An 11,809-nucleotide genomic window follows, 5' to 3' on the forward strand; every position below is an offset into this window, starting at 1 on the left:
CACCTCCATCGTAATCGCTCTGTTGATTGTGCAGAGTACTGCCAAACCATCAATAAAAGGCAGATAACCAACAAAATAAGCACTTAGTTATCTCCGGATCCTCGTTGAAAAATGCGCTCTTACCGAACATGCTCTGCATGATATTTATGCATTAGTTAAAATTTACAGCAATCACCACGAGTAAACCGCGAGCAAGACTTGCCAGATTAAGAAACCCAGACCGTTTACAAATAATATTTTAATTTGCATATGAATATGATACACGTTTCTGGAAAAAAGCTGCACGTATTTCAAGATTTTTCCCAAGTATCAGCTGCACGGTATCATGATCATGTATTACAAAAACCACATTGGTACAATCTAAAAAATTTTACAGACGCTTAAGCTGGTTCTTTGGTGCCGAATAACCCAACTGCAGTTCGGGGAATTCCAGCGGCACTTCAGTTAACTCTTCCCGAATCCAGGCCATATCGAGAGGCAAGGGAACGCCCATCCATACTGCACGGGTAGTGTGGTCTAGCAATTCCATCTTGGTGAGAGGATGGATCAGCACCGTCAAATTTCCACGATTCAGAGCGTAGAAATTATAGGCTTTCTGGAAGGATTCTCTAGGCACCCAGGCGTAGAAATTGCCAATCATGTGGGGTCCGCGTGGACCGTAGGCCAGGGTGCCGGCACGGGCGGCCAGTTGACCGGACCGGATGCTGGCACTGACGCGGGCATGGAAGGCTTCGGCTTCGCGACGGCTGTCAGCATTCGTCTGGACGAAGTAGGTGTGGAAGTGGTACTCTTGGACCAAATCATCCAGCCCAAACTCATCAGCACTGGCGACTACAAGTGCAATCAATTTACTTTTTAAAATGCGCTTCATCAGGGAAGTTGTTACTGTATACAGTAATATGTTAGTATGTTATTTTCATTTGCATTCTTAATACAAACAATAACGGCAGTAATACAATATACACGTATATATTGTATTACTGCCGTTATTGTTTGTATTAAGAATGCAAATGAAAAATAACATACTAATGTACTTGAACTGGATTCCGTTACAGTAATTATTTTAGCTGTTTGTTATAAGGATAGTTTTACGTACCAGGCACAGATTTGAAAGAAAACCCGTGATCATGCGCCGTTATGCAGCCGAACAAAGAAACAACTGCAATTACTGCCAGCATCATTGTGGATACGGTGGATTAGGGTAAGGGAATTAAGAATAAGTGAACAAGCGTAAATGCGCGACAAAAATACTGCTTATAGAAGGGCACTTTTGTCGTGTAAAGCGGTGGATTGGAACTGAATACATTTTGCAATTCACACGCTGTTTATATATGATGACTGCGATTGTTTCGTGGTTAATTAATAGCATAACTTAAAATAAGTCGCATAAGAGTGACAGTTGAATGGTACTAAAGTAAGTATTGTGCGTACTATCTTGATTAGATAAAAACACGAGACCCGGCTCTAGTGAGAGATACGAATCGGTAAATAGAAGTGCTAGCTTCAATCATAAGATCTACAATTATTTTGCGTCATATACGTTTCAAGTCTGGATCGGCTCGCGACGGAAAATTCCTGGAACAAAGACTGCTTACTAACTGCAGTGCTGGACATTCGACGCACGCCGGAATGATTAACCCAGTAGGCGTTGCCTGGATGTAGGTAATGCATGCTGCAGTGTAAAATTTGGGTCATTGCCACTTTCCTCTCTAATCGGAGGTGTAAAGGTCACTGCATACAACTTGTTCGCGCAGCCTTGGCTAACAATAATAAGCAAAAAAGCTGGAGTCTTTGAAATTGTCTTCGGCCAGCCAGCTAAGTGCGGTGTGCAGTAAATACGTAAATACGTACGCACATAGCTATAGGGCGCCACGGAATACACGGGAAGAATGTGGAATGCGGCGATATCACGTGCAATTTTTAAATGACCACTGGTCAAGGTAAGTGGGTTGCTGTATACAGTCATGGGAGGCAATTTTAAAACTTGTCCGATATGCATGCAATCTGTTACTTAATGCACTGCAAGCTTGAATCTAACAGTTGCGTTGTAGTGATCGTACGTTGATAGTTTGTTCAAAATACATATTTCGTCGGTTTCGCGTAGGAAGGAAATTGTCAACTAAAAGCATTTATTTTATTGCAACTCACGATCGCTACACTTAATTGCAGCTTACAGAAATTTACTTCGCCTTATGTTACAAAGAAATGCCGATATCGGTAGTGTAGGACAGTTAAATCTGTTTAACATACTTTGTACTTTTCCTAACTAAGAACACAGACGAAAATATCAAACGAAAAATTATCTGCAACACTGGGAAACATAAAATCAATGATTTCACAAAAGTGGCTACAACATAAAAAAATTTCCAGCACAAAAATTATTGTTTCGGCACGCTAGAGTATCCTAGCTGCAGCTCCGGATATTCGAATGGCGTTTCCATCAGTTCAGCTTTTAACCAGACCATATCCAACGGCAGCGGCGTACTTCCCATCCATACCGCGCGTTCTGTGTGATCCTTGACTTCCAGTTTTGTCAGTGGATGTACCAGTACAATCAAGTTGCCACGATTTAATAAGTAAAAATTATACGCCTTCTGGAAGGATTCTACCGGTACCCAGCAATAGAAATTGCCGATCATATGTGGTCCGCGTGGTCCATAATTAATCGTGCCGCATCGTGCAACGAATACACCCGATTCAATGGCTGCTCTCACTTTGCTGTGGAAGACTTCCGCTTCGCTTGTGCTGTCCTTGTTGGTATGGAGGAAATAAGTGTGAAAATGAAATTCTTTGATTTCGTCCGTATCGAAACTGCTCGCCATTATACAGTATGAATTTTAAAAAATGCAATAGATAGAGTTTTCACTAAGCCCGGTAGACAGTAACTACAACACTAAAACACATAAAGAAGTGAATGTCTAATGTACAAATTTGCTTTCAGCGCATTAAATAAGATGCTAAAAGCGGTAGCCGTTAGCGGACCACGTGAGAGTCGGTGAGACTGAGTCTCGCAAGTTGTGACGCTGTTTTATCATCGAACTATCGTTATCGATATCGGCTTTCCATGTACCCAGCACGGACATACCGCGACATGTGACATGATGCATCGTGTATAATCGCTTTGTAAATGTACGATACTACGAACTGCTTGCACTGCAGAATTGTACTTTGACTTATAATTAAGGTAAACTTTGTTAGATAAACTGTTAATTTTTAGTCTTTGCAATAAAGCAACAAAGTATATTTTACCGTTATATATAAATTGCGCACACTTGTATATTTTGGACGCCTCAACACACGAGGACACCCGAACAGATCAAAGTTTAACAATAAGTTCCTTTTTAGCCGCATTGTTTGTACATGTGGTTTATGTGTTTTACAATGATTATGACATTACAACAATTATACGTTATTACTGTATCGTTCAGTTGCGCAGAAGTCTGCGTATAAGAGCTACAGTATATGGTACAGCACATAGTGTGCGCAGTAAAAACGGTACAGTGCAATAAATATAGATATACTGCGGAGCTACTCAGTAGCGGTTTGTCAGATCCAGATGACACTTAACTTCGATGGAAAAAATGAAGCTTGCAAAGTCAAACAATTAATAGGCTAGGAAGTTTCCGTGTATCTATCTATTTTGCGACATGCTTGGGACAACCGGAAACGAAAGACGAGAGAATCGATATCGACCTGTTTCATAGGTATCACATTTCACATATATATAGTACTGCTTTTTAAACCTTCCAGTTGTATAAAAGTTTCTACAACTAAAACAGCAAATGGTCCATGCATCATATATAGCCTCCAATACTCGTACAGATGGAAAATGGGAGCATTGCCATGAAGCCGTCAGCAATAAAAAATCGATCTCTTAAAATGGCCATCCGTTGACATAATGAGAATAATTTATGTAATTTATCTAAAATTAGTATGACTGTGTCATCGCGAGGGGTCGATGCGCGTAAGTCGCAAAAAACTAATTGTTACCAACAAAAGTATTATTTTAGAACTATAATTGTACTAGTGTTTTAGCAATGTCGCACTCTAGCTGCAATATATAAATCATTATTTATCAGAACCCTTACCAGCTACTAAGTACCCGATTCATTCTTTACCGTCAGAGCGGAACGACGATATTACTATACTCGTAAAGTCTTAACCACTACTCGGTACTCCAGCATAAGGTCACAGACCGCACGCGCACGAGACCTGCACTGGACGATGTAGAACTCAAAGTTATTAGAATGCACCATCATGGATATCACATTAATTTTAAAATAATTGCTTGTTATATACTTCGTGCTAATATTGTCGAAATCTGTAGCCGCAGTAATAGTCTTATAATTATTCAATCCTGTCTATCATGGTGAATTGTACGACATAATTATTATAACAGAAATTTAACGAACCTCAGAATTAATAGCTATCGTGTTTTCGATAAACAGTCATCTGACAATAACATATGAACTGAATAAATCTGCAATAAAAATAAACTGCAGTTAACCAGATCAAAGTCTGTGTCTATAAAATTTGACTAATGCAGGTAAGTACATACTCTTATTGTAACCTGGCTGATTATCGTACGATTAGATATCACACCTTACACCTTCAAGGCCTCAGTTAAGTACCTACTAGCTACTAAGTACCCGTATGTACCTACATTTTGCAAGGAAAACCCTGCATTAAAAGTTTATTCTGTAAACTTTTTAAGAATCACAGGAGTACGAGTACTGCGAATTCCAGAAATGGAAAATGAAAAGCGAATTGAACGTATTTTGCACGTAGCTGCACCATGCAGGTTAAAATCTTTTGACAGACCTCATTGTCAGTGTTCAAACTCCCCCGTTTTCGAAAGAGGAGTGTGGATATCTTAATAATTAATGTCCCCATGCGTTAAAAATTGAATTCGATGCCGTAAATTCAAGACGGTACTGAAAGGAGAAATGAAGAGAAGTATCCACTATCCACCACCTCTTTCCGGAAATGTCAGGCGCGAATCGCGATGATCTTTGGTTGCTTTGGCCTGCTTGACCATTACCCAAAAATATGTCAGCCGCCCACGGCGACAGCGGCCTCGCACTCCAGAGAAAGCCAAACCTAAGAAACCAAAAAGCTTGGATTGTTGGGACTGTTCTGTTTTTATTTAAAATTCTCGTAAAAGCAGAATTTTTAAGTGTAAGCTAATAACGATAGTCATCCTTGGATTATACATGCTGTTTTGAAAAATAGAAACTGTTTATCCAAGAGCCCTCATTTTTCATTGTTATAGCATTGCTGTAGTAAATTGTTACTTAACTGTACCGTGATGTCGCAGAATCCAGGCGATCCGTTTCGCCAGCGTGGTCCATTTCGACCACGCGTCCAGAGCAATCTCGCATCGTTTCCCTCCAGCAATATCAGTATTCCCACGGGCGCGCGTCCCCCGTACCGTCCGCCGCCCGGATCAGCGCGCGGACCCGGTCCAGGGTATGGACCGCAGGTGGGACTGTCAGGTCCCCGCATCCTTCAGGGGGATTCCAGCAGTTTCAGCGCGGCCCACGCCGTCCATTCGGCGGAATTAATATGGGCATGCGGATGCCACCACGTGGTCCTGGTTTTGACGGCGGAATGGGTCATGAGGGTGCGGGGCAGCATCCGAATGGAGGAGCTGGTGCGAGATTCCCACCGACACGTCCCTATCAACGAGGCGGTCCCATACAGAATCTCGCTCCTGTCGGACCCACACGGGGACGGGGGAAACGCACGCCGCAGTCTCGACCGGTCGATGAAGAAGATATTCTAACCGTCCGACCATTGTAAGCATGGGGAAAATCGTATGTTGACGGTGCATTTAAATATAATTTAATGAACGAATATTTTGTGCTTCATTTTCGACATTTATCTTTTATGATTTGTATTTTATCAATAGTTTATCAGATAAATAAATTATAAATGTAAGGAAAACGCCGGCGTAGTACGATTATTGAGCTTCTCTTCTCCGCATCGACGTTTTTAAAACCATGTTCATTGTTTTTTCAATTTTGTTCAGAGGCGCTGGACAAGAAGTTGGTCGTTCGTGTATCTTATTGGAATTCAAAGGCAAGCGAATATTACTGGACATGGGAATACATCCAGCTTTTCATGGACATGCTTCGCTGCCTTATTTGGATCATATCAATGTGGAAGATATCGAGCTGCTCCTTATTACTCAGTACGTGCAGAATTGTGACTAATTTTCGGGTTTGCAGCTTCGCCCAATGCATATTCGCTATTGTGTCCAGTGCCGCTGTGCATGCCTGGTGGCGTATCGTAAGATTGAATTTTTTCCAGTTTTCACTTGGATCACTGCGGAGCGCTGCCTTATTTTCTTATGAAAACGAAATTCAAAGGACGAACGTTCATGACGCATGCCACAAAAGCTATCTATCGACTGACTTTAACCGATGGACTGCGAGTCAGTCAGGGACAAGAACAGCTCTTCACGGAGGCCGATCTCGATAAAAGTATGGACAAAATCGAAACCGTGGATTTTCATGAGGTAAAATCAATAGTTGTGCAGAAATATAAGTTAGCTTCGGCTATTATTGGATTTAATTAATTACAGGAAAAAGAAATTAACGGAATTCGATTTTGGTGTTACACTGCTGGTCATGTTCTGGGCGCTGCTATGTTTATGATTGAAATTGCCGGCGTCAGGGTAAGAGGATCTTTCGGTATTACGAATGCGAAAAGCAGAGGATAATATTGACCAATGTTTTACCTATATAGGTGCTGTATACCGGAGACTTTTCACAAGAGGAAGATCGGCATCTTTGCGCGGCGGAAATTCCCACGATGAGGGCTGATGTGTGTATTATGGTAAGTAGGGGCTTTTTCGAGTTCTATACTCGTTGGCAGTTGCTAAAATCGGGAAATATGGAAATTTAACAATTTAGCTTACATAGTTTATTTCTCATACTTTGACTATTTTCCTTAATCAAACTAAGAAAATATTCAGGAATCTACGTACGGAATCCATGTGCACGAGGATAGAGAAACTCGAGAACATAGATTTCTTAGTCAAGTGCGGACCATCCTTATGCGTGGCGGGAAATGTCTTATACCTTCTTTCGCACTTGGACGAGCCCAGGAAATCCAGCTCATTCTCGGTACGTACAAACGTTTGCGGCACTTCTGTAAATATCTGATTTACATGCACGATTATTAAATTCTGGAAGCAGCTGGCTGTTGGAGTACAATGATTCGTTTTGCATTTTAACCAGATGAATACTGGGATTTACATCCAGAAATGCAGGATTACCCTATATATTATGCGTCCGCTTTGGCGAAGAAGTGTATGACTGTTTACCAAACATATACGGGTGCAATGAACGACCGTATCAAGAAGAAGCTTTCTGTGCACAATCCATTTAATTTTAAATTCATCCAGCCTGTCAGGGTATGGCAATGAAGATGAGGTTAGTGGTTGTTACTGTGTACCATGATTTTTGTTTGTAGGGTCGCGAAGATTTTGATGACAAGGAACCTTGTGTGGTGATTGCAAGTCCCGGTATGATGCAAAGTGGACTGTCGAGAGAACTGTTCGAATTGTGGTGCGGTGATTCCAAAAATGGTTGTATTATTGCTGGCTACGTTGTCGAGGGCACTTTAGGCAAAGTAAGAACATCTCGTAAATTGTTTAAAAAATGGAATATAAGCTATAAAGCGTAAATATAACGATGGAGCGTAACGAATTTTTTATTTTTTTATTTTACTTTTGGTTTTGCTGTTTTCAGCAAATTTTGAGCGAGCCAAAAGAAATCAAAACATTGGCCGGACAGACGATTCCGATGCGCATGTCAGTGAACTATGTATCGTTTTCGGCACATACCGACTTTCAGCAAACCAAGGCATTTGTGGAAGCATTGAAGCCTCCTCATATTGTAAGTTGGCTAAGTAAATCGTCAGTTTCGCCAACCTCACAGTCTTACGTTTGTTAAGATTTGTTTGTTAAGATTTGTTTGTTGCGTTTTTTGAGTACGTCAAATTCGGTTTTCATGATGTGTTATGCTCGTAGATTCTTGTTCACGGTGAGCAAGCTGAAATGAACCGTTTGAAAATGGGATTGACACGAGACTTCGAGAACACGGACTATAAGTTTCAGCTGCATACTCCAGCTAATACGCGCAGTGTTCAGTTGAATTTTAAAGGAGAGAAAACTGTGAAGGTACTGATGGCTATGTTCTTTATGTAAACCAGATAACATTATGAGCGCTTTCCAGGTTGTGGGAGCACTAGCTGAAAAGCGTCCGCGTGATGGTGATGAATTTTCCGGTATACTGTTGAAGAAGTCCTTCACTTATACGTTGGCGGATGCCAAAGACATACCAAGTTAGTACTGTATCTGTACAAGTTAATATCTGCTTCGCTCGGTAATTATCGTATATTACACTTTGCTTGCGATTTGCTTTAATAATTCATGCTTTAATTTAGTCACTGTAGTGCCTAGGTATATTTAATTTATTCTAGATGTTACTGATCTTCCTCGCACTGAAATGACACACCGAGTGTGCATACACTATGAAGGGGGATTGGGCAATGTGATAAACTTGATGCAGGAAATCTGTTCTGATGTCAGCGTGATATCTCAAACGGAAGTGGCTTTCTTTAACTGCTTAAGGATTAAGAAGCAAGAGAGGACGTTAGTTGTAGAGGTACAGTACTGTACCTCATTATTTCCACTTCTAATTCTGATCACGAATGCTTTTCCACGAATACGGTCAAAGTTAAACGTATATTGCGCACGGATATGATTCTCGTTTGGGAGAGTTTTTTATACTCGGATCGGTGCTAATTTCCAGTCAAACTTTGAAATATATAATTTTTTTTATATTCAGTGGGATGCCAGCACGGTTGCTGACATGTTAGCGGATGCTCTCTTGGGCATGCTTGTGCACTTGCAGGAGGAGAGCCCATGCGATCCGTTACGTAAGTTTGTTTTAGACGCACAATATCCGGAATTTTAAATTAAGTTATGGGTCCAGTTATATATTCAAACTTTGGTCCTTATTTTAGCCCCTCCTAGCTGGGATGATCAACAAGAACGGCTGCGTTTCTATGACGGGGTCAAGCGTTTACTAACGGATGTTTACGGTGCGGAATGTCTCACGCCAAATGACAGTGCCAGGACAATTCATCTGGACGTTAAAGGCAAAACAGCTGAGATCTTAACGGATGAATGCGTAAGCAGGTCTATTGTAATGGTGGATCACTCGCTTTTCTTTCAAAAAGAACACTATGCTAAAATCGCATTTTTAAAAAGAGTACTGGTAATAAAATTGAAACCACTAGGCTTTAACAAAATTATGTTCAAGAAACTGTGTTATTTATTTACGCTTCGGATTGTTTTACAGAAAGCTGTCACCACCGATCTGGGATTCAAATCCAGTCTGTATACGTATCTTGCTCGACTTTACCGTTCCATGTTCCCTGTTGATTTTTGGTGCCACACTGATGCTGGTTTGGCTATTTGAAAGATGTTCTGCTTATTTCCGATTGGAATTTGTATTTGAATTGTCTGTACAGTTTAAATTGTAACTGTTGGTATTCCTCAGAAATTTTTTTGTTACAGATTTTATGTACAACCGAAGTTGATTTTTTTGTTTTCTGCCATGTTGCTGATACGCTTTTTTTCACAGAAGCTCCGTCATTGGTATTAAATAATACAGTGAGATTTCCTTGCTTACAGTAGTATTCGTATGCATTAATCTATTTGATGACATTTTTGCTTGCCGTTTTTGACATTTTACCTGCAATCAGGATTACATCATTCAAAAGATGCCATTAGAACTGCATTGGCGGTAACATGAGACCGTGGTCAATAAGGATATGGTCAGCCATTCAGTCATCTGTGAAGAGTCAACCTGTCAGCTTCACCTGCGGTATCCCATCTTGTATGCCCGGCTGGCGACTCGATAGAGTATGTTTATTCCTCCATTTGGATTTGTTGAGCGCCTGATTAAAATAAACAGGTTAATGTGTTCGTGTAATCGAGTCCAAGCAGCAACGCACTGGATTGCGTATAAACGCCATGTCCGGATTGAAACTGTGTGGGCGCATTTTATTCATTTGGTGCGTTAGAAATTTTCGTCAGATCTAGTGAATCATGGAAAGCCGGAAGAATCCGGAAACGTCCATGAATCAGTTAGGCGGATTGTATCTGAACGGAAAACCGCTACCGGTGGAAATACGACAGCAGATTCTGTTCTTGTCGGTTTGTGGACTGCGCCCTTGCGACATCTCGAGACAGTTACTGGTATCCCACGGCTGCGTCAGCAAAATTTTGACCAAGTAAGGTTTATTAAAATTTATACAGCTGATTTTGATACCATTTCACTCGTGTGATACCTGTAGTCCCTATTTCTCAATGTCAGCCTTACTAATTTTTTAAAATTTCATTAGGTTTAATGGCTGTGTCAACCAATGAAATTGCTAATTTAAAGTGCTTGATTATGAGTTATAGCCTTGGAGTATTTTGTGTGCCGATTGCGCAATTCAGTAATTATGTTAAACATTTATATATTGAAAGTTTGCACTTTTTGCCCTAAATTTAAGCACTATGAAGGATCGGTAAATAGATAGTGCTTGTACTTGTGAGTTCTATTGTAAATGGTGGAAACATTCGGCGTTGTTGTACGAGTACGTATTGAGAATTTTGAAAGGTCGTTAAGTTGGAAATGTTAAATTTCGGCATTATGCACCTATCTTGGGTGTTGCGTAATGGTTTTAATTACCTCAAGAACCGATTTTCCTCAACAGATAATGTTGGAATGACTTTAAATGGTGTCTTTAATAGGTATCTTGAAACTGGTACAATCCTACCAGGTTGTATTGGTGGATCGAAGCCGAGAGTGACCACCCCGTACATTGTGTCCAAAATCGTCGACTACAAGCGAAAACATCAAACGCTTTTTGCATGGGAGATTCGTGAGAAGTTGTATTACGATGGCATTTGTCCCAAAGATTCCCTGCCTAGTGTCAGCTCCATTAACAGAATTTTGCGAAAAGCGCAGAAAAAAATGAAGTCAAGCGGTGTTGGGGAAGGCGAGAAGGTAGTCGAATCCGTAGTGTGCGGAAAACTGGATGCACATAAACAAACAGGCGTAGGGGAAGGCAGCGCGAAGAGGAAGGGCTTCTTGATTAAAGATCTGCTAGAATAATCCATCTTTCACTGCGCAAACATTTTGTTTGCCGACAAGTAATATTGTTGATGTGTAATGATGATTTTGTTAATGTGCAGCGACAAGTACTTTATCGCTAGCTGTACATAACAATTGCTGATGAATTTCGTACTAGTGTCTACGTATTTGAGTGGTCTACTGTGTTTGGAGAAGAATACTGTTTCGGGATACATTTACTCATTTCGCAAAGGGTTTCCGCAGGATAGCTGACCTTTCAAGTGAGCAAGGCTCAAGCATTAACCAAGCACAATACGTACTGTGTAGAAATGCGAATATAGCACGGCCTGTTGTGTTGTGCTGCCCAGGTCGCGATATGGTGTTCAAGATACTTACTTTAACTTCACGTAGAATTCTATCTGCACAGCAGAAATTATAATTAATATTTTTTTTATAAATCATGTCCGATTCACGTACAAATACTTGTACATAATAAAGATATTTACAATATACTATATTACGTACATTATAGGTTTAAGCCTTCAAGTTTTCGTCACGATTCTGGTATTTCATGTAATTCTGTTACATCATTCAAAATATGGTTATTTACCAAATAAAAAGAATTCATATCAATCAATGCGAACGGCATCAGCGAAGAAGCAAACACACGT

At 40.5% G+C, this 11,809-nt stretch overlaps 4 protein-coding genes across 4 annotated transcripts; 2 read left to right on the forward strand and 2 right to left on the reverse strand.

The window, feature by feature from the left end:
• Positions 1-223: 223 nt before the first annotated feature.
• On the reverse strand, positions 224-1,316 carry LOC129602788 (uncharacterized). The gene is made up of 2 exons (XM_055501938.1): positions 1,097-1,316; positions 224-831 (listed from the first exon to the last, which is right to left on the reverse strand). The coding sequence occupies exons 1-2, from the start codon at positions 1,179-1,181 to the stop codon at positions 371-373; spliced, it is 546 nt and encodes a 181-aa protein (XP_055357913.1). The 5' UTR covers positions 1,182-1,316; the 3' UTR covers positions 224-370.
• A 1,062-nt stretch (positions 1,317-2,378) lies between these two features.
• On the reverse strand, positions 2,379-2,822 carry LOC129580756 (uncharacterized). Its single transcript, XM_055471415.1, has one exon. The coding sequence runs from the start codon at positions 2,820-2,822 to the stop codon at positions 2,379-2,381; it is 444 nt and encodes a 147-aa protein (XP_055327390.1).
• A 1,842-nt stretch (positions 2,823-4,664) lies between these two features.
• LOC129602799 (cleavage and polyadenylation specificity factor subunit 3-like) lies at positions 4,665-9,677 on the forward strand. The gene is made up of 16 exons (XM_055501948.1): positions 4,665-5,178; positions 5,318-5,798; positions 6,032-6,193; positions 6,313-6,520; positions 6,587-6,679; positions 6,751-6,840; positions 6,980-7,130; positions 7,245-7,420; positions 7,480-7,638; positions 7,758-7,904; positions 8,039-8,188; positions 8,244-8,352; positions 8,491-8,675; positions 8,859-8,949; positions 9,037-9,203; positions 9,375-9,677. The coding sequence occupies exons 2-16, from the start codon at positions 5,566-5,568 to the stop codon at positions 9,492-9,494; spliced, it is 2,241 nt and encodes a 746-aa protein (XP_055357923.1). The 5' UTR covers positions 4,665-5,178; positions 5,318-5,565; the 3' UTR covers positions 9,495-9,677.
• Positions 9,678-9,853: 176 nt separating this feature from the next.
• Positions 9,854-11,344, forward strand: LOC129602803 (paired box protein Pax-1-like). The gene is made up of 2 exons (XM_055501956.1): positions 9,854-10,311; positions 10,817-11,344. Exons 1-2 carry the CDS (start codon positions 10,127-10,129, stop codon positions 11,178-11,180), a joined length of 549 nt encoding a protein of 182 aa, XP_055357931.1. The 5' UTR covers positions 9,854-10,126; the 3' UTR covers positions 11,181-11,344.
• Positions 11,345-11,809: the final 465 nt, after the last annotated feature.

The sequence above is a fragment of the Paramacrobiotus metropolitanus genome, unplaced genomic scaffold, assembly GCF_019649055.1.
Source record: "Paramacrobiotus metropolitanus isolate TYO unplaced genomic scaffold, Prichtersi_v1.0 Parri_scaffold0000004, whole genome shotgun sequence".
NCBI classification, from domain to species: Eukaryota; Metazoa; Tardigrada; class Eutardigrada; order Parachela; family Macrobiotidae; genus Paramacrobiotus; species Paramacrobiotus metropolitanus.